Source organism: Wyeomyia smithii, chromosome 1 (assembly GCF_029784165.1).
Source record: "Wyeomyia smithii strain HCP4-BCI-WySm-NY-G18 chromosome 1, ASM2978416v1, whole genome shotgun sequence".
Taxonomy (NCBI): domain Eukaryota; kingdom Metazoa; phylum Arthropoda; class Insecta; order Diptera; family Culicidae; genus Wyeomyia; species Wyeomyia smithii.
In genome coordinates, this window is record NC_073694.1 from 52,830,015 (window position 1) to 52,851,840 (window position 21,826).

Sequence of the window (21,826 nt, forward strand, 5' to 3'; positions counted from 1 at the left end):
GGGGAGGGAGAGAGGTAAGATCAGCGTTACGTAACAAAAAATCTCTGGAAAGACTCTCCAAAAAACGAGCATTTTCATTAAGCAAATTATTCTACAGCGTTACGTAACTTTTATGGGGGTTAGGTGTTGGCGTTACGTTTCGTTACATGAGGGGTGGGATTCCAAAAATTGAGTTTTTTGCGTTACGTAATTCATGGATGTCGCCTTAGAATTGTCTTAAAATTATCTTGTATTTCAAATTTATCTGAAAATTGTCAAAGAATTCTTGCAAAATTGTCTGAAAATTATCTCAAATAGTTTCGAGATAGTTTTGCATAAAGAGATAGTTTTACATAAAGACTACTTAAACTACTTTTAGAGTTGTATCAAAAATATCTTAAAATTGTCTTGAATCTTAAACTTTTTACAAGATTCTTTTAAAATGATTAATGGTTCATTTCTTAGAAAACTCATATGTTAACACTGCCAAAAAGATCAAAAATTATTTTAAAAATTAAAACCGCAATGAAATATAAGGCTCACAGCAAAGTTCACATTTGACATTACAAAAAAAGCAACTTCGGATTTGATTTAAAAATTTCATAAGGCGAAGCTTTGGGGTTTGAGTCTGTGTTACTTATTGTTACTTAGAAGAGGGGGGGGGGGGGGTTAAAACAGTTACATAACCGTGAAAATTGAAAATTTGGAGGGGGCAAGTCTTAAAGCGTTACGTAATTGCTTGGGAGGGAGTTATTTTGAACAATACTTATTATTACATAGGGGCAAGGGGTATAGTATTACAAGAAATGATATGCAGGGGGTAAAAATGATGCAAGAGTAAAATATACAAATGTACAAATAACTGATAATGTTATGTATTTTAACAGCAATTTTTCAGGCATTTTCCCCGTACATTTAGAAGTCACTGATAATGTTTTTCATGGTAAAATTATTGTTGGTGGTGGATCCAAAAAACGTTGTTGGAACATGGTAATAACTGGAAGCTCACAATGAAATTACCATGTTTTTGTATGGTTACAACGAAAAACATTTACCATTCTCTGTTCTTGACGCAAAACTCACGGTACTTTTTTTCGGAAGTCTTAGGGATGGTTTTCGCGGTTTCATCAGGAAGGGTACATACGACATCGCATAAATACCAAAAAAAAACGAATTGATAGTTTCTTGTAAAAGAATTTATTCCAGTATTGATTAGCGTGGGATAAATTTAATTGAAAGTTCATGTGCAACAGAGTGTCTACTTTTTGTTTCATAGTGTGATTCCACTCCTCTATCTTTTTTTGGTATGAAGAGAGAGAGAGAGAGACCGGAGTACTATGAATGCAGAAGATGAATGCACGACGTCCGAAACGTCGAAGCGAAAATGCGATTCGTATGAGTCACACTCACATTTATCTGTGAGGTGGATGAGTTTGATTATTTGACAACATTGTTTGCACACACCTAAATCAACTATAATACGCGAATGGTTTGATTGTATAAACTGTTCAATCGGTTTTTCGGTTAATACTCGTAACGAGAGAAGAAGATTTTTTTTCAGAACGATTTTTAATCTAAAATCAATCGTAATATAGAGATGTTTATATCGATTTTTGAGTATCTAAATTCGGCTATCTGTGCCGCTAGTAGGTTGTGAAGCGTTATTTTTGAGGATTTTTTATACTTTTCTAATTGGGCTGAAATGTACAGGTATTATACAAAAGGATGGGACTGGATCCCAAACTACTAAAACTGTTGGACAAACTCTCTATTATACTGTAATTGCTTAACGTAAATCTCATGTCATGAGCGTCATTATTCTACTATTTTATTTATTTATTTATTTATTCAATTAGCTTTATAATTATATCACAAAGTTGGTTTTTTGTCTTCCAGTAACTTACATTGTTCGATAGAACAAACCAACAAGTTTTGATGCTTTTAGTTGCCTTCCGTTTTTCCCGTCCTCCTTTCGCGTCAATCAATAGTTAATTTGTGTGGGCATTTTTTTACAGCAAAGTAAGGGAAGATAATCTCTGTATGATAGCTACTTTTTTCAGTGATATGTTCCAATGCATAATAAATGTGGAAGGGTTGAACGGCTGCGTTCTACGTTTGACAGCTGTTAGCAGTGTGTCAAATTGCAACAGTTGGCGATCCACAGAATTGCGAAGGAAACCCGACTTGTTTCGAGCACTTTCTCGTTCTAATGCTGTCTGGAAATGACGTTATCATCAACTTCATATTTGAAATACTGCCTAGAGCAAATTAGTTATTGAGTTGGGGTTATTTTATCACTAGTAATTGGTATGCGTAATACTATCGTTTATTGCTTCATGTGTTCTATCGCGAAGGGGTTATCTATACTCATTAAAGGGTTAGGTCTTCTTTACGCAATCTATTTACTTACTGGTACTCTTTCTTTTATTTTTGTTCTAATTCCTGCTACAATTATTGGTCGATGCTTTGAGCTTCAGCACTTAATTGTCAATTTGGTAAGCTTCAAGCTAGCTTCGAGCTAACTTTTGCGAGTTGAAGTTGGCCAAAATGTGTGACAAATTCTAGCGCTATGTGCCCAGCCGTTAAAACTACTGATTTTTTCGACTCGATTTTGAAGTAATAAAACGGTCGCTTTTTTGTTAAGGCAAAGAACGCATTCAGAAGTGTGCTTATTTCATTAGAATCGAAAACAAAAATCAAACAAAAAAGCTTAGGAAAACAAAAAAAAAATATTTAAATCTGCGCATATATCAAGATGGCTTGACAAAGTAATTTTTTTTAAATTCTTTTATCACCAATATTTAGTGGTTAATTTGTGAGTTCGAAATCCAATTTGTGGTAATTTGTGGTTAGGTGGTTTCCGATAAATTTTCAAAAAACTGAGTCAAGCCATCTTGAAACATGATTTTGCTTCAAATGAATCGCACTACGATGATATATACATCAATCGAAAGCTCTTAATTTGTGGTTCACGAAAATGTATTTTTTAAAGTCATAATTACTAGTGTTTGTCGGAAATTTGTGTTTTATTATTCACGTAGTTCTACGTTTTATTTATTTGTTGATGACGCTGCTAGCCGCTAGCGACGTTGGCTGTTTGCGGTGTTTGTCACTGCTATACTGAGCGTGCGTGTGGGGAATATGGTAAATATCGAGATTCGGGGAACTTAGCCAACACACTTGCTATTACAGGTAGCCCAACAGGCGCAGAAAGGATATGTGTAAATTTGTTGTCAAAAAGGGTACCGGTAACGAAAATGTACTTTCAAAGGAAAGCAATCCAAATTCGACGGATTATTTTTCAGAGAACCAGTAGGTATTGCAAACAATAATTACCACTTTTTCATCACCTAGATTCTGAGAAATGTTTCGGTAATCTTTAAACAAATGTTCAATTAAGCTGCCGGGATCCAACTTAATGTTGCTCTTCTGTTATTTTTCCATGCATATGTGCTATCTTATGAGCAAAGTAATAAAGCTGTCCGCGGGTCTGTTACTAGTGGCACCGTCGCACAGAGGAGTACCTAGAACAAAAGCTGACCAAAATAAGAAAAAAGTTTTTTGTCGCCTTCTGGTGCCGCTATATTTTTTTCTGCATCTTGAATAAATGCTTCACAAAGTACCATCACTCGATTAACGTTGAACGGTATTATCATATGCTGGGAGCGCTGTAAACATTTTTTTTTTATTTTTTTGTAAAATTTAGTTTATTTCTAGCTTTGTTTATAAAAAATGTATCAGATGATATTGAATAATTAGCTACTCAGATTCAAAATGAATTCTAATTCGTCTACATCGATTACGTAGTTACCATTTGAAATAATGAAATTGATGTAATTAATTAACATTTTTAATATTCCGTTTCTTCTAGTCACTGCGCTGTTTCCCAGAGTTGGTCGCAGTAGATCGTCGAAAGATGGCCTATACCACCCTCCTAACATGGTCGTCAATTTACGTTGTACGAAAGCCTACGCTGCTGCTACTCGAGCATTTTTTGAGAATCGAACCATTTATAGTATCAAGTTGTGCCAGACGTCAAAAAAATGACAATTGATCAATATTTTGCACCAAATGGGTTCTTTATGTTCAATGCTAATAAACCGGTTGATTGAAATTCCGATATTAAAAAATATAGCTACTCTTAAGAAGTTTTCTAAATGATATGATGAAAAAGTGATATTTATTGTTTGCAATACCTACTGGTTCTGAAAAATAAACCGTCGAATTTGGATTGCTTTCCTTTGAAAGTACATTTTCGTTACCGGTATCCATTTTGACAACAAATTTACACATATCCATTCTGCGCCTGTTGGGCTACCTGTAATAGCAAGTGTGTTGGCTAAGGGGTCGTACACAAACTACGTAACGTATGAGGGGGGAGGGGGGTTGAGTTTGCGTTACTTATTGTTACGTAGGGGGGAGGGGGAGTATTTAAGACAGTTACGTAACTGTGATGTTTGCTCTAAATTGAAAATTTCGGAGCGGGGTCAAGCTGTTCAGTGTTACGTAATTGGGGGGGGGGGGGGGAGTCATATCGAACGTTACCTATCGTTATATAGGGGGATAGGGGGTCTGAAATGTAGATTTTTACGCGTTACGTAAATTGTGTACGACGCCTAAGTTCCCCGAATCTCGATATTTACCATATTCCCCACACGCACGCTCAGTATAGCAGTGACAAACACCGCAAACAGCCAACGTCACTAGCGGCTAGCAGCGTCATCAACAAATAAACAAAACGTAGAACTACGTGAACAATAAAACACAAATTTCCGACAAACACTAGTAATTGTGACTTTAAAAATTACAGTTTCGTGAACCACAAATTAAGAGCTTTCGATTGATGCATATATCATCGTTGTCCGATTCATTTGAAGCAAAATCATGTTTCAAGATAGCTTGACTCAGTTTTTTGAAAATTTCTCGGCAAACCATTTAACCACAAATTGGATTTCGAACTCACAAATTAACCACTAAATATTGGTGATAAAAGAATTAAAAAAAATTACTTTGTCAAGCCATCTTGATATATGCTAAATCTGCATAGCTACCTATCTTACACCAGATCACATTAGGAATCAATTGAGGAATAAGAAACTGTTCTAAATTAACAGTAAACAGCCTTTTTGTTTCGACAGCGCTAGCAGGAGGTTGTAAGTCTTTACAGCTTGTTGTTGTTGTTGTGTTTGTTCTAGTTTTCGCGCATCTTCAGTGTACTTAAACTAGTGGGTAATATGTTTTAGTTCTTTTTTTCAAACAATCCTAAAATTGATCTAACTAGCGTAATTAAATCGTAGTTGGACTCAACCGATGTGCTTGTCTATTATTTACGTTCTTTGTGTTCTCTCTCTAAAGGTTTGTGCCTAATTTGCTAGAGAGTTTTTGATATAAGGAGTCAAAGTCTCAAGAAGAGAGAGAGAGCGTCTAATAGTTCCATGATTTTGGATGTCAGGTAGGTTATTTCTAATTTGGTACGAAGCCTCTTCCGTCTATTCAACGTTTTTGGGTTCACTCTACCAATAGGCTCTTGTTTTATTAAAGGAAAACCACAAGACTGCCATTTTATTTTTTCAAGCCGAGAAACTACTACTAGTAGAAACTTTTGCTGCTAGCTGTGTTATTACAAAATTGAGAATGTCAATTATAATAGTATTCTGCTGTTGTTTTCGTTGCCAAAATGGAGACGCTTCCAGCCAATATCAAGATACAGTTGAATCCCTCTATAACGACACTTTTTATAGCGACAAATCTCGCTATAGCGACATTCTCAATAGTCCCTTCTGTTTTATACTAAAATTCTTCGTTTTATTGCGACATTTCGCTATCACGACAGTCCCTTGCGATGTCGCTATAAAGAGATTTGACTGTATGTATATTCACAGCTTCAAGAATAGCATGTATAACGCGCCCGGGACATCACTTGGAAGAAGCTTCGCCAACACCTGCATCACACTCCATCTAGCGGTTAGAAAAAAATCACCAAAGGACTCTCCGAATGGGACCTGTGTTGCCGCGGCAGCCGAAGCAGTCTTCTGAAGCAAGTAACCAGGTAGTTCAACAAAAGTTCAGGTGACAGCGATTAGACGACGCGGTATTATGTTAAGCCAAGAACCCAATTAACAACGGCAAACCTCCAAAAAAGTGCACAGTTTTTTCTGAATCCAAGCTAGAACCGATGGCTATTACTTACGAGTGGAATCTCGGTTTAATACACAAATGCGGTAAGTTTAAACCAACGACTGTGAATTTTCTTAATTAGGGTGTAAACAATTCTTCATTTACAGAGCTCTTTCGTTGAAAAAGAAGCCAGCAAGAGATAGTTGTGACAACTGTGTGCTTACCGGGTGCCAAGGAAAAAGTTTCACCGGCCGACGTGTTGCTCTCCTGTGGTATTGGAAGTAACTCAACAAGTCTTTTCTAGGGCAGCCTATTCGTGACATTAACACAAAGGGTAAGTACCAACATGAAGGGATGCATCTCAAATGATTTCAAGTACACTAGTAAAAATATCAAGTGAAAATATCAGTTTAATTGATGGACCCTTAAAAAACTGTACCCATTTGTATTTTACGACAAAAATCTGTAATCTGGACCTTACAGAATCTATACCATAAAAAAACGAAAAAATCGGTACACACTTAAATTTTATTGTCGAGAACACAACAGCTGATGAAATCAGCGTAATGTTTAACAAGTTTTCGGTAGAATTTTCAATAACTTCGGCAAACGAAATGTCGGTACTTGCCTGTTCACGGTAGATCGATATATTTGCTGAATGTTCGTCTAAATATATTTCTGACATTTGTTGAAAACTTCGCCGAGCTCGATCAGCTGTTGGGAAGTTTGCCGAGATAAATTAAGTGTGTACCTTTCTGTACCAGATAAATCCGTATCTGTGGCAACACTGGATAAAACGTACGTCGAATTTGCCCTGACGACTCTGTTGATATTGGTTTGGTTTTAACTTTTACTCTTCCATTGTTTTGGACGGATCTAGCGTCTGCTGACTATGCTACTGGCAATTTGATATTGCTCCGGAGTGAAGTAGACGATTCTGTTCAAAATGGGAAACCCACCAAACTGTTTAGAACCGCGGCCTATTGAAAGATCCTAGGTTGTAGTGAAGCTAAATCCGTTAACATCCGGCAACGTCAAGGAAAAATCTAATCTAAACTTCGTCAAGGTATAACAATTATGTCGGAGGTAACTAAGCTCCCTAGAGAAAATGTTGGTGGATTTCCTTGGAAAGTCGTCGTACACAAATTACGAAACACTAAAAGTCTAGATTTCAGACCCTCTCCCCCCCTATGTAACGATAAGTAACGTTCGATATGACTCCCTCCCCTAAAATTACGTAACGCTGAACAATGTGACCCCCCTCAAAATTTTCAATTTCGAGCCAACATTGTAGTTACGGTACTGTCCCTACTATCCTCCTCCCCCCTATGTAACAATAAGTAACGCAGACTCAACCCCCCTCCCCCCCTTCATGCGTTACGTAATTTGTGTACGACGCCAAACGAAAAATCTATCGAACCGACTTCGGTTCAGATAGCCAACCCTGTTCATCTTCCATACTGCATGTCCCGAATCGCAACGAAAGTGACAGCGATTTTTTTCCCTTGTAGAAGACTGAACCACTGCGACCATTGTTTGATCTACTGTGGTATGCTTCACCTTACTCTAAGTGCGTACGAGCAGGTACATCACTATTTGGCAAGTTGATGTCGTTGCTACATTGCACGTTTATCCCAGTTGGGCAACGCACTTCGTATGAAGTTTATTACCTCACCAGGACTTTCCCTCCAAATTTCGGTAGGTTCTATGTGTCCCTTACTGAAGATACGCAATCTGCCTTGTATTAATACTCGGCATACGCAGAGTTCTGTAATAAGACCTGTGAATGTCCTCAAGTCTTTCTTATTTAACCTGAGCAACACGAGGCTCTTCTCGCGATTTGGCTCTATGAATCTTTTCGATTGTCGTAATCCGCTTATGACATCCCAGTTTGCTTTGATGGTCGCTTTCTCCCATTCACCGAGTTCAGCTTTTAGAGCGCTCGGGGAGACTCCACAGAAAGGTTCTGAGCCAACAAAGTTAGTAGATGACCCTTGTCTGGCTAGTAAGTCGGCCTTCTCGTTTCCTTCGATTCCACAATGACCAGGAACCAGAGCCGGATTTACGATTGTGGGGGCCCGGGGCCCAGTTTACAGTGGGGGCCCCAGAATAAAACAAACCCGTTTTTTTATCGTACGAGTTAAAAACACTTATTTCTCATTGAAAAGTTACCAAAAATTTGCTAGAATTTTTTCTTACGAGTTTTTTTTGCAGAGAACTTATTGATTGAATAATCAACATTCAGCTCCTTCAGAATATTGTACTCTCAACTTAACAATGCTAAGTTTGACAGCCTTTCACTCTTCATAGTCGTACGCAACCTATTTTCAATCAGTTTCATCTTCGATAAAGACCTTTCTCCAGTTGCGTTCGAGATCATTAGGCTCAAATAAATAAGTGTATGCAACTGCTCGAAATCCGGATTTTTTTTCTTGATATCTGAAAAATAAAAACCTACCGCAATTCGAAAAAAATGCGATCCGCAAGCAAAAATTTGCACACAATTTGAGAAAGACTGCGCAAATATAAGGCTACGCTGGCAATAATCTACAGAACCTAGAAAAAAACTAGGTACACACTTCTGCAGGTCAATAAAATCTGCACACGGACTCTGAAAATCTGCATTATGCAACGCAAATCTAGTATCCCTGATTCGGACAGGTAAACTTATTTTCGGAATCAACAGCAATGTATTAAAAAAACTTGTGGATTATCTTCTTTCCTGCTTGATCTCCCATGCGCGCTGGTTCGATTCAAATGGTGTGTTAATGTGTGCCATTCCAAGAGAATCGAAGGTGAAATCTTATGGATGTGGTTGTGATATTGGCGCTCGCGAAAAAATAACACTGAAGGAAAGTTTCAGATTGAAATGGTCTGTTCAAATTTTCTTACTGTAAATTGAACTTTTGATTGAATCTCATTTTTGATAGAGAAAAGAACTTTTTCTCGTTTTGTGGGGGCCCCAAAAATGTGAGGGCCCGGGCCCCCTGGGCCCCCCCTTAAATCCGGCTCTGCCAGGAACCCAGTATAAGTTAACCTGGTTTTTCATAGCAAACTTTCGGAGCGACAGGATGCATTCCCACACTAGTTTAGAGTGGCAGAAATGAGAATTCAGGGCTTTAGGTGCTGCCTGACTATCACAGAAAATGCAAATAGTTGCGTGTCGATAATTTCTTTTCAGACACGTATTCGTGCATTCTATTATCGCGTATAATTCCGCCTGGAATACTGTTGGCCAGTGTCCCATGGGAAAAAAATTATTAATTCCTGGTCCTGTGAATCCCGCACCCGCGGAACCATTTCTTTTAGAACCGTCTGTGTAGAAGCAACGTGAACCGTCCCAAATTTTGGATCCACCTTGTTGCCATCTTTCTCGTTCTATCTCTGTTATTCTGTAAGAAATTTCGAAATTTGGTTTCCTCTCCAGCCAATCCTCCTTACTTTTTATTAGATTATTTATTTGGAAATCTTTTAGTATTTTCAGGTGTCCTGTTAGATCTCCTTCTTTTAGGTTGCACTGTCGATTTAGCCTTAAAGCACTTTTTCCGCTTCTAGTTGAACCACCTGATGAAGTGGAAGAAGGTGAAGTATTGCATCTAGGGCTTTTGATGGAGTGCTTCTCATAGCTCCACAAATCGATGCACAGACCAATCTTTGGATTTTACCTAGCTTAGCTTGAGTGGATGTTTCATTGGTTTTGGGCCACCAAACTAACGAGGCGTAAGTTATTCTGGGTATGATTATTGTTCTATATATCCAATGTATCATACTGGGTTTGAGACCCCAGCTTTTTCCAATGGCTCTGCTGCATACCCATAGGGCGTTTGTGGCCTTGGTAATTGTTTGTTCTATTTGAGTGTTCCAGCTTAGTTTCTGGTCAAGTATGATTTCCAAATATTTGGCTTCAGTGAAAAGCTTTATATCGGTGTCTTCCAATCGCAATTTAGGAATAATGTATTTTCTTTTTCGAGTGAAAGGAAAAATAGTTGTTTTGGATGGATTTACACTCAACCCCTCTCGCCTACACCATTGAGCTGTGAGATTAAGTGCAGTTTGCATTCTATTAGAAATAACGCAGTCGTGCTTCCCCCTAACTAAAATTACTACGTCGTATACAAAACCTATCACTTCGAAGCCGTTTTCCGATAGGCTCCAAAGAAGATTATCTACGAATAATGACCATAACAGGGGAGATAATATCCCTCCTTGAGGGCATCCTTTTGTAGTTTTTCTTGTTAGGGACGTGCCACCGAGTTTAGCCGTTATTTCGCGACTTGTTAGCATGGCATGAATCCACTTTGTTGTGTTCCTGTCTATCCATGGATATTTTCATTGAGTTGTGAGACGCATTATCAAATGCTCCCTCATTATCAAGAAAGGCTGCCAGGGAAATTTCCTTGGCATGGATGGATTTTTCTATTTTTCCTACTAACATATGTAGCGCGTCAGTGGTTGATGTGTTGTTTTTGTAACAAGTTGAAATTTGCCTAATGGATTGGATTTCATATATACTGTTTTAATATGATAGTCGATTAATTTTTCCATAGTTTTCAAAAAGATGAAAGTTAAAATAATTGGCCTAAACGCTTTCTGGGTTGTTCTATCTCGTTTTTCGGCTTTTGGTATGAAAATAATTCTAGTTTGTCTCCAACTAGATGGAATATAATTTAGTATTAAGCTCACCTTACACATCTCCGTAATAATTAGAATAAACAGTTGCTTGCTCTTTTGGAACATAACTGGTTGTATTCTATCCACTCCCGGAGATTTGTATGGTTGGAAAGAGTCTATTGCCCATTCGACCTTCGATTTACTGAATATAGTACAGATAAGTTCCTGGGATTCAGTCCAAGTCGCATGTGAGCTTAGCTGCTCTCCAGTTTGATCCTGCACTTCATCAGTATCCATCATAATTTCCAGTGTTTCCTGAGAATCTGTGGTGTAAGTACCGTCAGTTTTTTTTCAATCTACCTAAACCGTTGGAATGTTCTTTAGACAGAGCTTTTTGCAACCTGGCTGCTCTTCTTTCGTTCCGGACTGACCTTGAACGGGGGAATTTATAGTACGAAGGGCCTGTCGGATGTTGCGTCGTCATAAAAATATACCATAAGGCCGGATAATCAGTGTTTTGACCGGATCTGGCGTCGACCTATTACTCGAAGCGATCGTTGGAGGCGATGGAGCTGCTGAATATCGATGTGATACCCAAGTTGGCGAACCAACCCAACGTCCTCAAGTTGCGTCCATTTGAGGAAAACTGAAGCGTAAGATCCACTCCAACAATTTTGTCGCGAAACTGAGGCGGAATTTATAAATAAGAACTCCCTGCACCCATGCCCATGCCTGTACGCATGTTTTCGTTCGCCATGGCGAATGTTCTAGTTAACTGCCGGAAGACCATCAAACTCAACTATCTGTCTTAGTTATTTGTTTATCACCATTCGGAAAAACTTCATTTTCTTTTACCTCAAACGGCCGTAAGGGAATTCCAGTTAAATTGATTCTAATACAATATATATTACACACAATTTGCTATACTTGGATCGACTACTTTTTTTGAATGAGACAATCGCGAAGAAAATATATGAAGATATTTGGCCTTGGAACTTTTCAGTAATTTTCAGCATACAAATGGAAAAAGGTGGTAATAATTACCACATCATAGAAATCTTGTATATTTTACATCGATTCAAAATTTCCGTCCAGTTGTATGAAAGCTATAAACTTTTGAAATCTTCCCCTCTCAAATGTTCCATATTCATTCCAGTTTCTACAGAATCTATATCAGTGTAAAGAAAACTGACGTAGTCCTACGTCAAAAACATAGTCTTTAGAAGCTCCATTAATTCCATATTAGTTCATTCCCATTGGAAACGAATATACAAATGTAGCTTGCATTACGATTAAACCAGTTTACGATAAGATGACATTTTTTTAACTCTGAGTCATTTTTTGCATTTCTCAGATTGAAATTCGGAATGTTAGTTCAATTATATTTAACCAAATATTTCGGGTAAAGTTCAAAGAATTAAATCCCAAGGCTTAGAGCATCCCAGAAGATTGTTCAGTTCAGTAGTATTTGCTGTTCATCATCGGGGGTCCCACAAGGAAGCAAGTGGGGCCCTATGACATTTACGCTGTTCTTCAAAAACTTTTTCCTACTGTTCAATTATAATCTTGGCTTAACTAGCCGTTCATAGTAGTAGGCTTTGTGACGTTTATCGGTAGTTTTTGCTTTTTGGAATTAAACGAGAGAGCCAAATTAGTAGAGTGCACACAAACAGAACAAACCACGGCGCGTACCCCGATGGAGCAAAATTGTTTCAACTAAAGAACGCACCGCACACCTTTCGGTTATCAGTCATACAAACACCCAAACTGTGCAGGATCAGCTACCGCTCTGCAGCAGGTCCCCAACAAATAAAACTAGGTATTTTTTTGCCTTTCTCCAGTTAACCTACGCTCTGCCTTAGTCCGGCCTGCCTGACTGGCTCTACTCTAACGGGGGCAGGCGAAATGGAAGTGAGAGTTTCTCGCCTACCAACCATCGAACGATAGTCCCAGCTGACCGCAGCGGGACCCAAAAGAGGGGCCACCAAGTGACCGCAGCAGGGTACACCGAACATGCTCGAACAGTTCTAGCCGACGGTTGTTGAAAGTGATGCTGGCGCCAACTGGTCATAGCTCCAGATGGGTTCCGTTGAAGGCTTCTATGTTCGTCTGAGTCGTCTGGTTGCTAGGACCAGAGCACTGGGCACGCTGCATCCACTCGATGTCCTGTATGGTGGCCTGGAAAAGGAGAAATGGAAAGGTGTGAATGAGGGTGGGGCAAGGTAATGGTTTTAAGCATAACAAATCGGTTGGAAAAGTGACGTTGGGTCACACAAAAAGGTAAAGTCCCCATACCCACGGGGACACTATTTTGACAAAGGTAGCATCCTCTCCGCCGGCAAAAAGTTACGTACTGAGCTTTTGCTAAATTTATGCAAATAACTATCGATTTACCGCTGTCAGCTAGAAAGTGGAAAAGGTTTCTCGTGCTTGCTTCCGGCGGATTTTTTTTTCTTCCATCAAAGGAACTCGAGGAATAGAAATTAAATTTCGAAGTAAACAGTAAACAAGCTACCGCGATTTACTCACCTGATGCATCGAGTAGACGGCCATAACGACAAGCACGTGCATGATATTGTGCGAGTTGAGATAGATATCCACGCTACCGGGGAACCACTTTTCCGGTATGTGCATCGCTCCAATTACGCCACCCATGGCCGACACAGCGTCCTGTGAACGAAGAAAAGACAAGACAAAGTGTATAGAGAGTTGAGCAGCATTGAACTAGAATTGTCCTCGTCGTCGCCTTCGTTACGAGCCTGCTAATTAGTTTATGGAGTAAACAACGTTCGCCCGAACATGTGTGACAAACGCCAGAATACCGCTGGCGGGTATGGCACCCTTTGTTCAAGGACCGGTTCGTGAGCACGTGTAACGATGTGTGCTTGCAGGCTAAAGATAGTAACCGAGGCAGTAAACAATGTCTTCATTCTAAATTTCAAGAAACGAATTTAGCGAAAAACAACATTATTCGGGAACTAGGGCAATAGTGAAGCTATCAGCGGTTTGGTATGCAAGGTTTGACAGCGTTTAGTTGTTTGAAAACAGCTCTGCACGGTTTAGGGAGATAACAAAACTATTGGATTAACCTTGAAGTACTGTGGCGCGTTTATTCGAAGTGCAAGGAAACTTTCACGAAAAGTACAAACCTCGGCGTCAGCTTCGGTTGCTTTCATGCGGTATTAATTCTGCACTAGCTTCTACAAGCGCTGCCGACGAAAATTTTCTATTTGAGGCGAAAAAAGCAGCCACAAAAATGATTCCATTTTCCGTCGACTTTAAGGTATATCCTAAGAATGTTATTATTATCAGTAAAATCAGTAGACGAAAATAATCTCCTTTGCGACCCATGAATTCATGCTTATCCGGCGATCTGACCGGCAACAGCAGCAGGTAAATGAATAATCAAGCTTTTGATCAGCTAACGACGGTAAAGTACGGGAACCATTAGGACGGCTGTCGGCTATAAGCCCTAAAGTCCATTCATTGTATATCCATTACAGTGTCGGCGGTCGGTTCCCGTTTGCGAGAAGCCGGCTCCTGCTGTGCTGTGTGGGATCAACATCATCATGAATTCATATTGCCTTTTCCACCTGATGTATTACTTATTCCACCGATGATAATCGATTCCGATTGGCATGGAGTGCTTTATGAGCCTCGGTAAGAAAGTATATAGTTTCAAGAAGAAGAAAAAAAGAAACACTGAGCCTTCATTCTGGGGTTTTTTACCAGACATGCAACTAAATTACACAAGCCATTTGGCTTTGATTTCGATCCACATCGAAGCCGGTGGTAATAAAGAGAGTATAATAATTCTGTTACGATATATACTGGTTCCGGTGCAGCCGCAGCAGCAGTACGGCACTTACCTGCAGAAAGACGTGTGTTAGCGAGGTGGGATTCCCGCCTCCGAGCTTGGATATCCGTAGCAGGGTGAGCATGGTACGCATAGCGAAGGGCCTCAGGAAGCAGAGCCTACGTTGCCACGGTGAGGAAGCCGTCATAGCCTGAAAAATAACAAACCGGACGGAAACCATGTAGGAAGCGTGTATGTCAAGGAATTGGCCGCTGGAAGGTCAAGTGCCCTTCTACTGCAAAACACATGACATTTATTCAATATAACAAAAGCCGTACAAGTTGGACACCAACACACAGACAGAGAAAAGCACTGCTGCGACGACGGTACCAACCACTCAATTGGGCGCTCCGGTGGGTGGAAAAACTTACCTTGTACAGGCCCCAAATGCACAACAGTGAGTAGGCTATGATGAGGAACCATTTTAGAGGCCACCTCAGGCAGTATACCGTGGCCGTTACCATTGGCATGGCACCTATTCGCGCGAGAGAAAGAAAGGGGAGAGAGAGAAGAGGCAATATGGTAAGAGTTGAAGTGGTGTGATTTTTGTTTCGCAGAATAAATGGACTGTCAGCTTGGCTTGTTTATATTTAGCTAGAAAATAAAAATTAAAAAAAAATACAGTTGAAGCTTCTTATGACTACGTCGTCGCAGGTTTTTTTCAAGTTCACAGAGGCATACATTTTCTTCATTACGACATGTTTCTGTGACAACACACGATTATGGATTTTTTCCTAACTTGTATTCTCTATTGTGATGTTCTTCGATTTACACAGTTCTCGACAGTTCTATATTTAATAAAAAATAATGCAGAACCAAAAATCAAGCAACGATTTCTGATTAGGGGGAATAGGGCCATAATGAGCACCCTAACTTCTTTGCTGATTTAAGCGACAAAAATTTTAAACTGTCTTCAGTGCAAAACTTGAATTAACTATCTATAATTAAAGGTACACTATTCACAAACCGAAAAGTTTATCGTATAGTGGTGAAAAACACAAATTAGATTCATGTATCAAAAATTAGCAATCAGTCGACATGTGGGGCACAATGAGCACCCCACTGGGGCATAATGAGCACCCACGTGGTATAATGAGCACTCTTATAGAACATATCTTGAAAATGTATAGAAGTACAACTAATGGGCTAACGTTTGTCGCGGGATGCCGTGATACTTGGCGGTTTGTTTCGTGAATGTCCCGTCGCGCCTTATGGTGGCCAATTCTGCCTACAGTTTTTCTGACCGATTCGGTCTCAAAGATTTTCTAATATATGTTCGCACCAACACTGTAAAAAAACACTGACTATGGAAACAGACAAACTCACAAGTCTACTGAGATGAATTTCAGGTAAGTTTATGTGACAAGGTGTGCTCATTTCACCCCACCTAAAGGTGACCATTCCGCCACTATCGAATTATTTTAAGTTAACATGAGATTTTAACACTAATTATAACTTAAAATTAAAACCTTAGTGATGGTGAAATTTGAGGTACGACCCATACCCCATATTGATGTGTCTACACACTTGATTGAGCCATTTAAACGACCGTAGAAGCTTATTTTGTAATGCGCAATAATAATAATTTTTCCAACATCAAGGAACCAAGTTGATTTTTTCAATATTTTTCAATATTTTGAACAGACAAACCACTTTTGTTCGACATAAAGAGATACTATAGTAACTACGGAAGAGTTCCACATACCATATTGTATTAAAAAATGCGTAGTTTCGCATAAAAGAGGGGTGCCCATTTCGCCTCGTGTGCTCATTATGCCCCTAATCCCCCTATTCAAATGTTTGTGCAGAAATTTTTGTGCAACCCTGGTTTTAACAAGTGTTGTACTTCGAAAGAAAAAAAAAAGCTACTAAATTTATGTTTTTCATTTATAATTTTCAATTATTATTTGTTAATACCAACTTTAGACAGAATAAGAATAGCAGGGATGAAGACTCCCTAATGGAATTGAATATTTATACGGTTGGCCGTTGGGTATTTGTATCAAACTCAAATGAAGACTTCTAGTGTATGTTATATTGCTGAAAAAAATGTTTGTAAGTTTATTTTGCTACTAGCTGACCCGGCAAACCTCTTCCCACCTATTTTTGTGATTAACTTAATAATTTTAAACATTCCAAATTCATTGATTCCTTGCGATTTGTTTATATCGTTTGAAATGATCCACTTTTGGCTTTGTACATCACCTCTAATCCGGAAATACCCATATTGGATGGTATTCAGTTATTTTCGTTGTTTTTATAGAAACTGAAAGTGGCCATCTTCGAATTCGAAATGGTGTTCAGGGTGAATGATTGGCTTCTATACATCATTTCGATCACGGAAATATCCATATGTAGAAATATTCGGTTATTTCCGGCTGTTTCCTAGATGCTTCCATCTTACAATTTAAAATGGTGTCTGAGGTCAATTTTTAGCTCCTTGCATCAATCGGGTTTCGGTGATACTCATATTGGGTGGTATTTGGTAGGGTGTGCAATCCCGGGAACGAACAGAAATATTGATTCCCGGGATCCCGGGATTCCCGAGCTCTGCGAAAAATTTTGCAAGATTTACTATAGTTTCTTATGCAATAGTGCAAAGGAATCAAATACCCTATCAAAACGCGAAACTAACGTCGTCAAACTGGTGCAACCTGAAATAAATCATTTAATATAACTCAAAGTCAGTATAGTATTTCAACGTAAAAATCATCTGTTTATTAGTAGGCATCCAAATGCTTTAAGATTGACTTATTTTAAGTCGTATTGAACTGATTACAGTAAGGTCTTTTTTCACACGAAGGATGCGTCCCAAATTTGTATGGGATCTCGTGAAAAAAGACTTTTTTGAGTTGCAAATATAACGAAGAAAACCGTTTTGAAATGTTTGACCTTCGTTTGAATATGATAGTGGTCAATCTAGAGACCAAAATTCAACATTTTAAATTTTCAGTATTTACACCAAAAGTTGTGAATGTTTTCGAAAATGGGTATAGGATGCCCTATGGCAAAAAACGGAAAACGGAATGAGGTCGATATCTTGTACTGTTTTTGAGTAATTAAGAAAAGCAACCCGCGTAAAAAAAACCGTTTAACAAAGGACCTTACTGTATTTAGTATTTTATCGTTTCCTTCTGGTTTGTCTTGGTCTTGCACATAAAACCACCGAATGGGGAAATAACGAAATATGGTAGTTAATCAACCAAAATTCTTTTTCGGAATCTTACGATTCAATCAATGGTGATATAAACTACAAAAGGGTTTGAAATGTTGTTATGTCAATGAGAACTAGATTCGAGACGCAGTTTATTCAAAAAAATCGCCGCGTGTAGGCAATGGCATAGCAAATATCTTTAATAAAAGAATAGCGAATGAGTTTGCCCCCGCTCAGTAAATGCTTACTGTAGTTAAAAAAATATTTTGCCCAAAAAAGTCTGTACCAAATATAGCAAATATTTTTCTCGTTCAATGCCTGCCTAACACTCAGTTTTCTCTTCAACAAGCTGAAAGAATCGGACACCAGCTTTCAATTAAATGTAGCAAGAGCTGTAATTCGTGATTTGAAAGTATTCTAGAAATCGAACATCAGCGGTGACTCAGCGGACTTGAGCAGAGTTTTACAGAAAGAAATAACATTTGTTAGCTTAAAGGAAAATTGTCAGCGGATCTGAAGCGATTGTATGAATTGACGACATGAAGACCCTTAATCCGTCTTTTCTGCAAATATATGCTACAAAAATCGATCACGAATTTTTGATGTTAACTTGAATAAGTTTTTATTTTTTAATTTGTTTTTCATACGGATTGAGAATGAAATTTTAAACAATTTTTTGTTACCTTTTACTGATAAACTTTATTCAAAATTTCATTTTTGCTAAAAAAATTTTCCGTTCCCGGTTACCGGGAATTCCCGGGAATATTGCAAACCTTAGTATTTGGTCACTTTAGGCTGTTTGTCAGAAACCGAAAGTCGTCATCTTGGACTTCAAAATGGCATGTGAAATCAATTTCTGACCTCTGGGTGTCATTCTGGCTCCAGAAACAATTATATTGAATGGTATTTGGTCATTTACGGCTGTTAGCCTGAAACCGGAAGTCGCCATCTTTGAAATCGCCTGATAATGGTGTCTTACAATAAAAATATTGTCTGGGGTCGATTTGCGACTTCAGTGCATCATTTTGATTCCGGAAATACCCATATTGAGTGATGTTTGGTCATTTTTCGCTGTTCTTCAGAAAACGGAAGTCGCCATCTTGGATTTCAAAATGGCATTTGGAGACAATTTTGGCCTCTGAGCGTCATTCTGGTTAAAGAAACATCCATATTGGGTGGTATTTAGTCATTTTTGGCTGTTTTCCAGACACCGGAAGTCGCCATCTTACAATTCAAAATGTTGTCTGAGGTCGATTCGTGACTTTAGTGCATCATAACAATTCCGGGTATACCCATATTGGGTGGTATTTGGTCATTTTCCGCTGTTTTTCAGAAACCAGAAGTCGCCATATTGGATTTCAAAATGGCATTTGAAGACATTTTCCGGATAGAAACCGGAAGTTTCCATCTTAAATTTAACAATGGCGTCTGGAGTCGAGTTTTAGCTCCAGTTCATCGACCTGATCATTCTAGGTTGTTTTTCGAAAAAAACTGGTTGAAATAAATATGATTAGTTTGTATGGAAGACCTCCCTCCCCTTCAGGGGGAGTGGCAAACCACCATAGAAATTTGTGTTTGATTTGTATAAGAGCCCACTCATCAAGAAGTGGGAGGGGTGTCGAACCACCATGAAAATATATTTTGCTCCCAAAACCCTCGACATGCCAAATGTGGTTCCATTTACTTGATTAGATCTCGAGTTGTGAAGAAATTTAAGTTTCGTTTATGTGGATCCTCTTCCTTCCACAAGAAGGAGGGGTGTCGAAACATTATGGACATGTTTGTTACCCCTAAAAACATTTACTTGCCAAATTTGGTTCCATTTTTTGGTTAGTTCTCGAGATGTGCGAAATTTGTGTTTCATTTGTTTGGAACCCCTCCCTCACTGGGTACTGCTTGTAAAAAGCATTTTGTTGTTTATTTATGCTGAAAATTTGCTGATATATTTTCAACCAATATTTGATATTTTCTGATAAACATTTGTATTATTTTTTATTATTCTATTTTTTACATATTTTTTAAAAAGGAAAGCCTTGGTGCTACATTCCGATTTGAAACTCGACCTTCTGTTCCTTATACACAGACTTCGCAGCCAACTGTTAGGTGTACAGGATAATTGCGGGGCTAGCGTTACGATCCTACTAACACTAACCACGACGACTGGCTTGTTAGGCCAGCATCGTACCTCGAGACCAACTGGGATTGCATATTTTTCATTCTAGTTTCTTAATCTAACAATTTCGTTTTTAAAATTTCAGTAGGTTTGTCATATTAGTTTCGCCATTTTTTGTATATTTTTTCGGAATTTTTACTAGAATTTTTGTTTTTTTTCTGTTATTTTTCATTTTTACATATTTTTGATATTTTTTTTTCAACATTTTCGCCGCTAACGGAGCCTGTGGAATACCTGGCGTTTTTCCGCAGTATTTTGGCCTTCTGCGTTAGGCTACCGTAACACGCAGAGGACCCCTTCTTTCCTGGCAAACTCGTGGGATCAAAAATGAACTCCAAAATACAAGAACAATCAACTTCTAAGCCGGGCCCCGGCAACCCTATTCTGCCGGAACAAATAGAGTTAACAAGCTCCATGGTGCGCAACCTTACAAGGCCGCACACAATAGGCAGAACCGAGGAGATGGAATTGGGGGAGGACGGCAACTTCGACAGCGAATCGCTGGATGAAGGGCCTTTTGTTTCATCTCTAGTCCTTGGTCTAGCGGGAAAAAGTAGTGTTCGATGGATTATCTTCCCGATCCGAATCACTGGTGGTTGACGTTTTCATAAGAAAGCTATCGCAGCAGTCACCCCTCAGTTATTAAATGGGGTTAGACTGAGCTTCAGCAACGAGACCAAATATCTTGGAATCATTCTGGATAAGAAGCTGAATTAGACTACTCAACTAGACTACGCTACGAAGATGGCAACCTTAGCTATTTGGGTACACTGTTTACCAAGACCTGGGGTCTAAAACCACAATTAGCGCTCTGGTCTTACCATTCATCACCATTGCTTGGCCACGTATAACCTACGCAGCCCTCGTATGGTGGTCCAAGGTAAATGAAACGACAACCCAGGCGAAACTTATTAAAGCTCAATGATTGTCCCGTCTTTGAGTTACCACTGCCCTTTGTACAACGCCGACTGCAGCCATGGAAGCCATGCTCCACTTACTGTCTCTACTTCTCCATGTAAAGAATGAGGCAGAGCTTGGCGCATTAAGGCTGCGAAGAAATACAACGATGGCTGAAGGTGACCTAACGGGGCAACTAAGCATCTTGAAGGAGTTTAAGCTACACCCTTTAGTAATTACAGTCTCGGACTGGATGGAAGCGAAGTCAAACATGAACGTTCCATATAGGGCGGTTGACATAGATCGCTCAATGTGGAACAATGGAGAACCGAGTTTTCCATCGGGCACCATCCATTTTTATACGGATGGCTCAAAAATTGGATCAGGGATCTACGAACCCGGTATAAATGCCACTATCCGCAATATGCATCTGTGCTACGATATGTCTAAAGCGCAACTCTAAGCATGCCAAAATCGGAATTTTTCAGACAGTCAGGCTGCACTACTGGCATCAAAGTCTTCCACATGTGTTTCCAGACTAGTCTGTGAGTGCATTGCAGCACTTAGGGAACCTTCCAGCCTCATCTAAGTTATGCTAGGCCTACTTTCCAATAGCAGCAATTCGCCAGAAACCCCACTACTGGCAGAGGTGAAGGAAACGTGGAAGAGTAGAGTGGTGGATGTCCGAGAAGGCCCAGAGACCGGCATTCCAGACTCTCCGTTATGGACTTTGACGCCCATCCTTGTTGCAATAAGGGGAATTCAGTCTCTGAAGTGATCAAAATCTAGACCTTGAATTAGGCTTGGATGCTTCATTTTTGTTTTTCTTTTTTCCCCGTAACCGGTTGCAATCGGGGTGCTGCACTTAAAATGAACGACCATTTTATTTTATGTGCGGAAAACAGATAAAAATGGTTCGACCCCTTCTGATTTGCTTTTACGTGCGTCAATTGAGTTGCATTTGATTTCAACACTAATTTTATGACAGTGCGTATAGTTTCCATATTTCCTGCACATATAATTTCAATGCACCGACTTA

General features: G+C 39.2%; 1 protein-coding gene across 1 annotated transcript in view; it reads right to left on the reverse strand.

The window, feature by feature from the left end:
* Positions 1 to 1,153: 1,153 nt before the first annotated feature.
* LOC129718625 (progestin and adipoQ receptor family member 4) overlaps positions 1,154 to 21,826 on the reverse strand; it is a 93,869-nt gene continuing 73,196 nt past the window's right edge. Inside the window, exons 4-7 of the mRNA XM_055669560.1 lie at positions 14,935 to 15,038; positions 14,577 to 14,714; positions 13,237 to 13,377; positions 1,154 to 12,885 (exon numbers count right to left, since the gene is read on the reverse strand). Coding sequence (XP_055525535.1) covers positions 12,775 to 12,885; positions 13,237 to 13,377; positions 14,577 to 14,714; positions 14,935 to 15,038 — 494 coding nt within the window. The 3' untranslated portion in view covers positions 1,154 to 12,774. The remainder of the gene's footprint in view (positions 12,886 to 13,236; positions 13,378 to 14,576; positions 14,715 to 14,934; positions 15,039 to 21,826) is intronic.